This window comes from Balaenoptera borealis (assembly GCF_965194805.1).
Source record: "Balaenoptera borealis genome assembly, chromosome: 12".
Classification (NCBI taxonomy): domain Eukaryota; kingdom Metazoa; phylum Chordata; class Mammalia; order Artiodactyla; family Balaenopteridae; genus Balaenoptera; species Balaenoptera borealis.
The window spans coordinates 11,556,979-11,569,066 of record NC_138869.1 but is presented as its reverse complement, the minus strand read 5'-3'; the positions used below and the strand labels follow the sequence as shown (position 1 = coordinate 11,569,066).

Genomic DNA, 12,088 nt, shown 5'->3' with positions numbered 1-12,088 from the left:
TCCTGGTTGAAGCCAAAAAACGAAGGGTACTACTTTCTTCTTTCTTTCCATATGTACCATACTTTAGGGGAGAGAGGGGCCAGTGTTTGGACACTGTTGATTTAAAAAATCTTATTTTCAGGATCATAATTACGGAGCCCCTCCTCCTCCGACACCTCCTGCTTCTCCCCCTGTCCAGACGATCATCCCCCGTTCTGACCTGAATGGCCTGCCGTCGCCCGTAGAGGAACGCTGTGGAGACAGCCCGAACTCTGAAGGAGAGACTGTTCCTACCTGGTGTCCTTGTGGTCTTTCTCAGGATGGCTTCCTTCTCAACTGTGACAAGTGCAGGTAAGATCGTGTTCCATCTAAATCCAACCCTGGGTTGCTGGGATTAGGGTTTCTCATTAGTAGGGAAAAGCTCAAAGTATTCTTTCTTGTGTTTGTTAATGTAGATGATTCCTTAGTGCTCCTTGGCTCGAATTCTCTGCACTAGGTGAGAATTGCTGACAACAAGGAATGAGAGATTGATGTTAAAGCTATTGAATTTGATATGAAATTTAATGTCCTGGAAACATTTGGTAGGTGGGAGGAAGGGGGTAGTATATGCAGAGATACTTCTCCCACGTGTGTGATGATGCGCTGCATGCTGTTGGAAGGACTACTTTAAGTTTATTTTCCCTCTTTAGGGGAATGAGCAGGGGGAAGGTTATTAGACTTCATCGGCGGAAGCAGGACAACATATCAGGTGAGCCAGAGATGGGTTGGGACCATATTTTGACATATACTATTTTGTGGTTTTAATATTCATCCCAAGAACCCCTCTTGTAAGTTCCTGTGGTCCCCAGCTCTTTTCATGGACAGTGATTAAAGTCCTCTCAAGACCATTGTAATTCTATTGTTGTGAATTAATTGTATCCAGAGTCAACAATTTTAGCCCTATAGTAATCAAAATAATCCTTGTGAGCACGCATGTGCGTGTGCGTGCGTGCACACACACACACACACACATCCTTTTCTATGTTACATATACATTGAGGCAGTGGAGCTTGGGGACTGAATTCAAGGGGAGAAATACATGATATAGAACAGGGTTTGTATGCTTAATGCCAATGATACAGAAAGAATCTTGTTTCTGTATGGAATGTAGGTATATGTTCTACAGATAATAGAGTTAATAGTAGAAGTAATAACTTACTGGGTATGGGGTAGAGCTAAAGGAATAAGCTGCTTTTAATGTATTTATGAGGCTTTTTGTACAACGTGAACTATGAAATAACCTTTTTTCAGGTGGGGATAGCAGTGCAACAGAAAGCTGGGATGAGGAGCTTTCTCCTTCCACTGTGTTGTATACAGCAACACAGCACACACCTACAAGCATCACCTTAACTGTCAGAAGAACCAAACCCAAGAAGCGGAAAAAGAGTCCAGAAAAGGGTCGTGCAGCACCAAAGACGAAGAAAATCAAGGTATGAAGGGTAAAACTATCTCAAATAGAAATGTGTCTGAAATAGCCCAAATTTTGTATGAAGAATGCACCAGAATTCTTTTAAGAAATTTGATCCAGATGTTTGAAGGGCCACTTTTGCTCTGCTTGCACAAATCAGGTAATTTGTATTATGAACATGTAGATCAACCTCTCTTATGCCATTCCATATCATCACAACTGGCACAGAGTTTCTTTTGCTCCAGCCCCCATCCCAGGTATGAAATCCCAGCCCCGCCTGGCACAAGCCCATGTGTGCTGCAGCCTCCAGTCTAGGCTTCCACTGTCCTTACAGTATCTCCCACCTCCTCAACCCCAAAACCCAGTCTGAAATTCTTGTCCTGGTACATGCCCACTTTATGTCGTTGGTTGATTGTTTTTCCCTTGTTTCAAAAAATTCAGGAAACATCTCTTGAATGGTCTAGGCTTACTCAGTGTTGTGGTCACTTTCCTGTATTCTCAACTAAAAAGTCTCCAGAAGAAATCTCTTCTGTTTTGTGTTCTTTCTTCCCCATCACGGCAACTTTGTTGCTCCTAGGTGACTTGCCCACCCCTTGTTAAGGGGATTGGTCTTTGTTTCCTTCTTAATTTCAGAACTGGTAAATCTGCAGCCTTACTTAACATTTTTATTTACTTTTTCTTTTAGTGTCAGGGGTGCATATAGGATTTAAGTGATGCATGCTCTTCCCTGTTTATTACCTAATTCCGCAATGGAAAGTATTGGAATTAGCCTCAGAGTTCACTGGCCATGTGCTACCCCTATTCTTGATAATAGTGTGGGGAATTCCATTGTGTTTGTTACCTAGGGTAAAGGGGACAGACTAGAACACTAGTTCTTGCCTTAGTTTTAGTCTCAGATAGGTATAACTGTCATTCTTGGTACCAAGTTTTGTTTTGTTCTACTTGTTTTCCTCTTTGGGATAGGCATTTCGAGAGGGATCCCGGAAGTCCTTGCGGATGAAGGTAAGGGGTATTCTTCCCTGATGCTGTGTTTTACTTCACTGTGATCTTGCATTTTGGTCAGCTTCTTTCCTGACATTGATGGTCTGGGAATCTTGGACCCTGCTTTTCGTTAGTTTGTAATTGTTGCCATTCAGTTTTCATAGAGCCTTTCTCCAAAGTAGATTTTCTTGGCCATTTTCTGAAATATTTTCCCTTTCTGTAATTAGCCTTCATTTATTGGTTTTTCATTAGCTGCTTCTCTCGGGGTGGGGGTAAGTGACATTTTGCCAAACAAAATGAGGCTGATGTTTTCCATCATTGTGATTGGCCTCCACCTCAGGAGTGAGGATTTTCTGGTGATAGAGGATCTCTTGTGCACCCACCCTAGCACCATGTAGGCTTTAATCACCAGTTGGAAGGATAAATTTCATCAGTAGGAAGGTAGTAGTTTTGATAAGAATTATTCTGACTGGAATTACTTACTTTTGAGCTGTTTTCTCCTGGCATGTCTGTTTGGTATAGAAGACTCGGGTGATGCTAGTGTGCTTCTTTTCTTCAATTATCAAAAGAGCTTTTGAGGCATGATTTCGGGTAGTGGTTGGAGAATAGAGCAATTATGTGCAATGGTTTAAAGGGACTTTCAGTTACTAGGTGATAAGGAAAGAGTTTGCCCAGAGGAGATTTGAATATACTGTCTGGTATCTTCCTTTACCTATGTGTATATATAGAAGGACAGCATACCTCCCACACCATTACTTAATGGCTTCCAAGCATTTAATTAGAATTAAGGTTGAGTTTAATTCCATATGTATACTTATGCCTAAATGTGTAACTGATATAAAAGCAGGATCTTTCCTGTTGACCGTTCTGTGGTAAACATTAAACTCTTCTAGTGAGGATAAGCTTTCTTAGGATTTATGCATGCATGTGCGCGCGCGCGCGCGCACACACACACACACACACACACACACACACACACATATGGAACACCAATATGATTCATGTTAAAAAAGATCTCAGGTAGCACTTTATATAAAATTAGAAGGCCTCACCTTGCATATACCCATAAATAGATTTGTACATATCTGTAAAAGAGATGGGAGAGGACTTAAGAGCCCAAGACCATCAGAATCCTGGGATGTCTTGGAACACAATTACTGTTTCTTTCTTAGATCTATCTCCTGCAAGGAGACAGTTGCTTAGAGGGGACCTTCAATAGATTTAAGGGGCAGACGTAGCCCCTGATCCCAGGTGTTAAGCCCTTTTCTCTTTTATCAGCTAACTATTGTAACTTGCCTCCAGAGGTTTGAAACCTTTTGAAAGCAGTTGACTGGCTCTCTCAGAAAACTACATGTAAACCCCAAATATTGCTTGCAGTTTTGAGATGTTGACAGATAGCCCCATAAGCATGTTAAATTTTAGATAATTTAAAAGTACTAGTTGGTTTATTTTTATTCTCATATCAGAATTCTAAACTGAGTTATAAATTTTGTACTCAGAATTAATTGTTAGTAAGAACTACACCAAGCATCTGAGTGGGAACAATACCGTAAGAATGAGAAGAACCTATCATTTGGCTTTTTAACCCCAAAGTTGAATTTCCCTACTGGAGACTGCTCTAAACCAGGGTTTCTCAACCTCGACACTGTTGACATTTTGAACCAGATAATTCTTCGTAGGGATCAGGGCTGTCTTTTGCATTACAGTCAGCTGTGTAGCAGCATCCCTAGCATTTACCTACTGGGTGCCAATAACACACACACCCAGGTGTATTAATCAGAAATGACTTCAGGTATTACTAAATGTCTCCTTGGGGGCAAAACCCCCTCTGGTTGAGAACCACTGCTCTAAACCCACTGAGATGGGGTCTCCAGTACCCGGAAGAATGGGATAGCAGAGTAGACAGAGTTATATTAGTGAACAATAGCTAAAATTACGGCAAAGGCTTCCAGTATACATTGTTTAACAAGTCATAAGTTCAGTGATCACTACTGGATGCTTAAACCTGGGAATACTATTTGGGCACCCCTAATCCCCAGTCTTATAAACACCCTTAAGCCTCAACTTTTGTACTTTTCTTTTGCTCAGCTGCTACTGACACTTCAAGCTGGTGATAGTCTGTTCTCAGTGTGTTAGCCTTAGGTGTTTGTTAGATCCCTTTGTTTATTGTTCATTCTTTTGGACTCAAGTGACAAATGTGGAAAACAGTGGTGTTAACTTTTTCCTTTGATCTCCCTGTTCCTTGGGGGAAGGATGGTAGACAATAGTCAATCAAAACTAGTGACACAGAAGTGAAAGAAAGTAATTGTTATAATGGGTATAAATGTTTTCTCTGTCATTCGTGGAAACTATATTTAATTTTTTTATACCTGTTTTTGCAAGTTTAGAGTCGACATGGATTTGCAGGTAGCTTTGGTACTATAGTGTCTTTTCCTTCTAGTTGTCACTAGTGTGACATCATCACACGTTTGTTTTGTTTTCTGACGACACCTTAAGTCCTGAACACCATGGAGGAGAACATGTATCAGAGTTCAGCTGTGTCTCTATAGCACAAGCACGTATAAAACTGTTTAGGATGATATTGGTGAGATGTAATAATCTTTCCTCAGTACTGTACTGTGATAGAGGGCAGCGGTTTTCCGAGAGAGGTATAGCACAGTATCTCTCAGCATTTCCTACACTGCCCCTACCAACGCGCCTCCACCCACCTCACCTCTTCAGAGGGTGGCTGTTTTAAAATGTCAAAAGTAGAGTGCTAGAAAGATATACTCGAAATGATAGCTTTTTCTATGGGAGGCAAGAGTATGAGTTACTTATTTGTTTATTTGGGTCACATGTATTTTTAGAATGAACATGTATTAATTGTATATTAAAAATAATAAGTCACACAAAAACATTCTCCTGGATGCTAGTAAAACTACCAATTTGAGATGGCACGCTGTTGTTTGATAAGTATTGAAATTTAAGCAATGTGGATATTTTGAGGTATCTCTATTCATTTTTATGAAGATTTTCTTATGAACTTGATGTCATTCTTCTGATAAGTTTGAGTTTTATGACTTAAAAATGGTCATAAAATCACAGTGATGGGATGGAATTGCAATCCAGATTAATTTCTCACTTTATAAATGAGGAAGCTGAACCTCACAGCTCATTGGTAATGAAACCATGATAGAAGCCAGATCCTGACTCCCAGGCCATTACTCTTATGCCACACCAACTGCCAAGTGAAAACTAATCTTCTCTGGATATTCAGCCTGACCCACCCCCACCCCCACCCACCCACCCACCCCCGCCCTTTTATGGACTCTCCTAACCTACTTGACCTTTGTTCTCTACAGAATTCTCCTTCTGAAGCACAGAATTTAGATGAGAACACAACTGAGGGATGGGAAAATCGGATAAGACTATGGACTGATCAGTATGAAGAAGCCTTCACTAATCAGTACAGTGCAGATGTACAGAACGCCCTTGAACAACATCTACATTCTAGCAAGGAATTTGTGGGCAAACCTGCTATTTTAGACACTATTAATAAGACTGAATTGGCCTGTAATAATACAGTTATTGGTTCCCAAATGCAGGTAAGGATCAAAGGGTTAAAGACTCCTTAAGTAGTTGAGATTTTAAGAACCCAGGAAAAGGACATATTTTGGAATTACTGTTTCTTTCAAATGGCCTTAGAATAACAAATTAGCCAGCTATTGAGCATCTTTAACTAAAAGCAAGTACGGTAACTGTGAACTGTTCGGATACATATTTTTAAACTACATATCTTTATTAATTAAAAATAGATAAATTAGGGTAGGAAATTTTATACAGCCTCAGTAGGAATTATTAAGATTAATAGAAACCTAAGCTCTTACATTACACATAGAGCCACTAAAATTTTAATCATATATTTTTCTTAGATTTTTTTTTTTCTCTTGTCTTTGAGGATTGGGGGGGTGGCAGGTTCACTAGATGCAGACTGTTTCCTAGAAATACTAAGGTTTTATCATATTTTAAAATGTCTGATCATCAAGCTAAGTAACATATACAAATAAAACCTAAAAATATTGGCGCCTTTTCCTCAATTAAGAAATATTTTAAATGTCTGCTAAGCTGCTATTGATATTATCTAATGTTAATACTCTGATTTTATTCAGCTCCAGTTGGGAAGAGTCACTCGTGTTCAGAAGCACCGGAAGATCCTGAGGGCTGCAAGAGATTTGGCTTTGGACACTCTTATAATAGAGTATCGAGGCAAAGTCATGTTACGGCAGCAATTTGAGGTCAATGGGCATTTCTTCAAAAAGTAAGAGCATCATTCATTGAGTAGTAAGGGCTAAAGTGGGCCTGGCTGAGCATATGGCTGTAAAAACCATCCTGGTTGATGGGATGCTCTTGGGGGAAAAGATTACAGCTCAAATAAGCTCACGCCTCTCTGCTATTTGTAGAGAAGTGCAAATAAACCTGCAAATTGTTTAACATATAAAGTGGTGATGACTCCTTTCCAAGCGAAGCATTCCTTGCTTTGTGCCTATTCTTTAATCAGAAGCAGACAAGCATGTGATGTTTTCCAAGTGTAGGCGTTGCAAAGGACTACTGCTTCTTCTGTCAGCATGTGCTTCATATTTGAAATCATGGGGTGGCCTTTTTATTTGTATTGAGAATTACAGGAATTTTAATTATATCCCTAGACCATACCCCTTTGTGCTCTTCTACTCAAAATTCAATGGTGTAGAGATGTGTGTGGATGCACGTACTTTCGGTAATGATGCTCGGTTCATCAGAAGATCATGTACACCAAATGCAGAGGTAAGATTTCTGTAGCAATTTCTCTTTGAATGGAACCACCAAAAGGACAAGTCAACTGAAGAAGCAGTCTGAAAACTTCACCCAGATTAAGGTCTGTAGATAATGGTTATGACCTTTCGTTGTAAGAGATGAAAAACAAAAGTAATGATGCATTTATTCTAACAAGATGGGGGCAAGGAATGGATTTTCTTTAGAGAAGGCAGAAATGGGAAAAAACATGTTAGCATTTGCTAAAGAGAAGGAGCTAGACTGGATAAGAAGTCAATGAGGTTATATTAAAGAATTGCCATATAAAAGATTTTATCATTGGGCCAAAACGAAGGTGTGTGGTTGCAGTTTTTTAGATTTTAGCTAATAGGGTTGTGAGAGAGATTCTAGACATTTCTAAAGTTCAATATTTGGTGCATAATGAGTGCAACCACATCAGATGCAGCAAGAAAATCCACAGAGCTTTTCTTACAGACTAAGGAATTTTAATTTTCTGGTGCAACTGAAAACAGCTTTAAGATGTAGAGCAGGGACTTCCTGGTGGCACAGTGGTTAAGAATCCGCCTGCCAGTGCAGGGGATACAGGTTCAAGCCCTGGTCTGGGAAGATCCCACATGTCGCGGAGCAATTAAGCCCGTATGCCACAACTACTGAGCCTGCGCTCTAGACCCCACGAGCTACAATTACTGAGCCCTTGTGCCACAACTACTGAAGCCTGCGTGCCTAGAGCCCGCGTTCTGCAACAAGAGAAGTCACTGCAGTGAAAGTCCCGTGCACCGCAACAAAGAGTAGCCCCCGCTTGCCACAACTAGAGAAAGCCCGCGCGCAGAAACGAGGACCTAATGCAGCCAAAAATAAATATAAATAAATAGATTTATTTAAAAAAAAAAAAAAAAGATGTAGAGCAGACCCTGATTGCTAACATCTCAAGATTTCTTCATTTATTTGAAGAAATATCATAAATTTTCAATTACTATATGATAGTTTCAAATGAAATGATGGAGTTAAATGACAGACTACCATAACTCTAAGTGAGGAGATATCATTTTGGTAAAAGGTTTTTTCCCTCTTATGGAGAGTTCCTGGTCTTTTTGATAAATCATAACCATAAGCCTTGTTCACACAGGTGAGACACATGATTGCAGATGGGATGATTCACCTCTGTATCTATGCTGTGTCTGCCATCACCAAGGATGCTGAGGTCACCATAGCATTTGACTATGAGTACAGTAACTGGTAAGATTTCCACAACCTTTCCTAACATGAATTGCTTGTCTTACAGATTAAGCTATTCTGTTCAGTCTGCTTTTGTGCCTTGCCATTTGCTTCTTTTTTTAAACCTAATCTTTCCATGAGTAATGCATTTTCTGCCTAGAAATTGTGGAGGGAAAGACAGACTGAGGGTGTTATTTTAAGAGACACAGCTACATAGTGTGATACTGCTTACCAGTCTTCTAACCAAGGGTGTTTTGGCCTGTGCCTCTATGTAGCAAGAATAACAAAAAGTGTTTGTATGAAACACTCGTAGAAATTGCAGTAGCATCTATTGTTATGCACACAGCACTTGTACCAGGGATCATATAGAATGAGAATTTAAAGCTTTGCTCCATCCACTCAAGTCATGTAATGTAGCTGTACATGGCAATGCAGAAAAACAGATGGCAAGTCATAGGTGATTATGTGATGGGTTTTGTAAAATGGATGCTTTTTCTCCCTTGGTCCTTTCAGGCAAAAAGGGGTTATGTGGCAATTGATGTTTGGGCACAGGTGCAAGAAGAAAAGGTATTAATAATAAGTAGGGAATCAGTAGGTAAAAGTGAGGACATGGTGAAGGTAGACACAAGATAAGTACGGCCACTGTAGAGTCTGTCACTGATTCATTGCCCACTAAATAGCGTAGACAGTTGGGAGAATTGAATTTAGTGGGGACTTCATTTCCTTTCCACTGACCGTGTATAGGGGAAGAGTTGGGGTTATATACAGAAACACAGACTATTGAAAGTATTTATAGGACTTTCTTAATGACTATTTACCTTGTTCAAAGATGAAACTAGAGGAAATTACTAATATTTCAAAAGAATGAATGGATAATATAACTGATATTCAAGGGTACTGAAACAGGCACTTTTGGTTGTTTCTTTGGAGCAGTAATTACAAAGTGGACTGTGCATGTCACAAGGGGAACCGGAATTGCCCTATACAGAAAAGGAATCCCAGTGCTGCAGAGCCGCCACTTCCACCTCCCCCAAGCCTGCCCACCATCGGAGCAGAGACAAGACGCAGAAAAGCACGACGGAAAGAGCTAGAGATGGAGCAGCAGAGTGAGGCTCCAGAAGAGGATAACAATCAGCAACCAGAGCAGATTCCTGAGAAAGTGATTGTATCCAGTGACCATGAGGTAATCTCCCCTGGTCAGAGGCTGTTGCTTTGGTGTTGATCCTCTTCAGATGAAGAGGATCCCAGGTTGCCACATGTTGTTTTATGTAGGGAATCTACATTAACACTTAATAACCTTCATATCATGGTGGGTGTGCTTTCATTCATTATCTTTTTATTATTTTTTACAATGTCAAGAACATCCATTCAGGTACTTATCAGGTTTCAGTCCAGTGAATGAGATTTATCATCTGTGTTTATCATGTGGCCCCACATGAGTAACACTATAAAGCACTAGAAATTGTTTCTAGAGTTTTAAGCTACCAGCAAAAAAACAGGGATTGATTTTTCTTAGAGCTTAAGAATACAGCTGAATATTTCCTCTATCTTAAAGGGAATAGACAATCCAGAAGAAAAAGCAGAAGAAGAGAAAGAAGAGATTACAGATGACCAGGAGAACCCAGCTCATAGCAAGAGGGTGAGTACCTTCTAACGTCTTTTTGTTCCTGCTGACTCATGTTACCTATAGCATGTAAACTCCTTCTCTTCTGAATTTATATCATCTCATTTCTTCAGTAAGTTACTATGCCATCACCTCTAGGTCACAGTGTGGGCTTTTTCTATAAAGCAGATTTTATTATGATTTTTTACACAGACACACACACGTAGTTCTCTAGTGACTGTTATCAGATGATGGTTTTAAGAGGTTTCTTACTAACAGTCTGATTTCCAAAAAACTGTCTTAATGGAACAAAATATCCTTAGGCTACTTACTCTAACTTAGCAATTTCCTAAGTTTGTGTGGATTTTGACATTTAAAAAACAAACAAAACCTTCAGTCATATGGATTCAGTCATGACTGAAATCAGTCATGTTTATTTCTGTCCCTGAGAAGCTGTTTAAGAAAATCTGCTTGACTTTTTTTTTTTTTTTTTGAACTCTGCAGAGAAAAATTGGTTTTGATGGCTATATTTCTTTTGTATTAAAAAGTTTCAAAATAGCTGACCCTTTTTGAAAAGCTTGGGTTTGACCTTGCCTTTCTTTACAACTCTTTGCAACATGTAAGATGAAACATTTTTAGTTTTTATCTTATGTTCTCAAAGATATATGTATTATCTTACTAGTATTTTCTATAAATGTCTATCAATTTCCATTAATAATACTTCTGAAAAGCTGTTCCCTTCTCCTGGTTGAGGCTTCCTTCTATGCCAATGTTATTTCTTTCTAGACCCGGGAAGATAGGAAGGTTGAAGCCATCATGCATGCTTTTGAAAACTTAGAGAAAAGAAAGAAGCGGCGGGATCAGCCCTTGGAACAGAGCAACTCTGACATAGAGATTACTACCACCACCTCAGAGACTCCTGTGGGAGAGGAGACAAAAACTGAAGCCCCTGAATCTGAAGTTAGCAACCCTGCTTCAAACATTGCCATCCCAAGCAACCCACAGAGTGTTGGAGTGAACACCCGGAGGTCTTCCCAAGCAGGGGTAAGATGAAAAGACTCCAGGTCTTAGATAGTCTTTCTTTTGCTAATATCAGTTACCTATCTTTTGGAATGGTTAGTATCAGCATTTTCAGCTTTGCCTTATTTTGCAATAAGTGAGGCTATTTTCAGTCAGCTGATTCGTGGGATTCAAGGAGACAGAGTTTGAATGACTAGATACTCTCAGACTAAAATGGGGCTTTCTACAATTTCTGCCAGATATTGTTGGTGGTGAGTTCATAAAAATCATGTGGTTTCTCTTTGGCTCTCTGTGTAGCACTGTCATGTACCTGACCTTTCATAGGATTCTCAGAATTAATTCTTCGTTCCTTTTCCTACCTTAGCCATGGATTCTAAGCCTTAAGCTAAAACCTCAGTATCTGGGGAAAGAGACAAAGGAAGAATTACGTTCCCTGCTAAGAACCTAAAATTAGGTGGCTACTTTCAGCTGACTTTAGACCTATTTTATAAATACTTATTAGAAAAAGAAATAACTAACTGAGACATCTTCCTGTAGCCTTTTTAGCTGATTTAAATGTATAAATTTTATAAGGATTACATTTGAAATTAATGTTTTTAAACGCTCACTTTCTTCACCAGTAAACATTCAGAATGCTTAAAGTGAATAGGAAACTGGATAGAATGTTTGCTGATAAGAAATTTCTGGTAAGCAGTTAACTTTGCTGTTGTTATAGGATGTTGCTGCCGAAAAACCAGTCCCCAAACCACCTCCAACAAAGCCTTCTAGGCCCCGACCGAAGAGTCGAATTTCTCGGTACCGGACCAGTTCAGCCCAAAGACTAAAACGTCAAAAGCAGGCCATTGCACAGCAGGCAGAGTTATCACAAGCTGCCTTGGAAGAGGGGGGAAATAACAGCTCAGTAACTCCTACTGAAGCTGGAAATGTAGACAGTTCGGGAGAAAACAGGCAATTAACAGGGTCTGACCCAAGTGTGGTATCAGTTGCTGGATCCCATGTCAACCGTGCTGCATCTAAATACCCCAAAACCAAAAAGGTGAGTTACAAGTACATCT

At 39.7% G+C, this 12,088-nt stretch overlaps 1 protein-coding gene across 13 annotated transcripts in view; it reads left to right on the top strand.

Annotated features, from left to right (window-relative positions):
• SETD5 (SET domain containing 5) overlaps nucleotides 1-12,088 on the top strand; it is a 117,681-nt gene that overhangs the window by 41,702 nt on the left and 63,891 nt on the right. For 6 of the 13 annotated variants that reach the window (XR_014232056.1, XM_082344312.1, XM_082344314.1 and 3 more), the window contains 12 exons: nucleotides 122-330; nucleotides 669-727; nucleotides 1,270-1,448; nucleotides 2,390-2,428; nucleotides 5,749-5,991; nucleotides 6,556-6,704; nucleotides 7,090-7,207; nucleotides 8,322-8,431; nucleotides 9,344-9,593; nucleotides 9,966-10,049; nucleotides 10,800-11,057; nucleotides 11,749-12,069. Coding sequence is in view for 12 of the 13 variants with exons in the window: in XM_082344312.1 (XP_082200438.1) it covers nucleotides 122-330; nucleotides 669-727; nucleotides 1,270-1,448; nucleotides 2,390-2,428; nucleotides 5,749-5,991; nucleotides 6,556-6,704; nucleotides 7,090-7,207; nucleotides 8,322-8,431; nucleotides 9,344-9,593; nucleotides 9,966-10,049; nucleotides 10,800-11,057; nucleotides 11,749-12,069 (2,019 nt within the window). In the remaining variant the exon portion in view is untranslated. Of the gene's footprint in view, nucleotides 1-121; nucleotides 331-434; nucleotides 476-668; nucleotides 728-1,269; nucleotides 1,449-2,389; nucleotides 2,429-5,748; nucleotides 5,992-6,555; nucleotides 6,705-7,089; nucleotides 7,208-8,321; nucleotides 8,432-9,343; nucleotides 9,594-9,965; nucleotides 10,050-10,799; nucleotides 11,058-11,748; nucleotides 12,070-12,088 lie in introns of those variants that run through there. The other 7 variants (XM_082344320.1, XM_082344319.1, XM_082344315.1 and 4 more) reach the window with 4 other exon arrangements.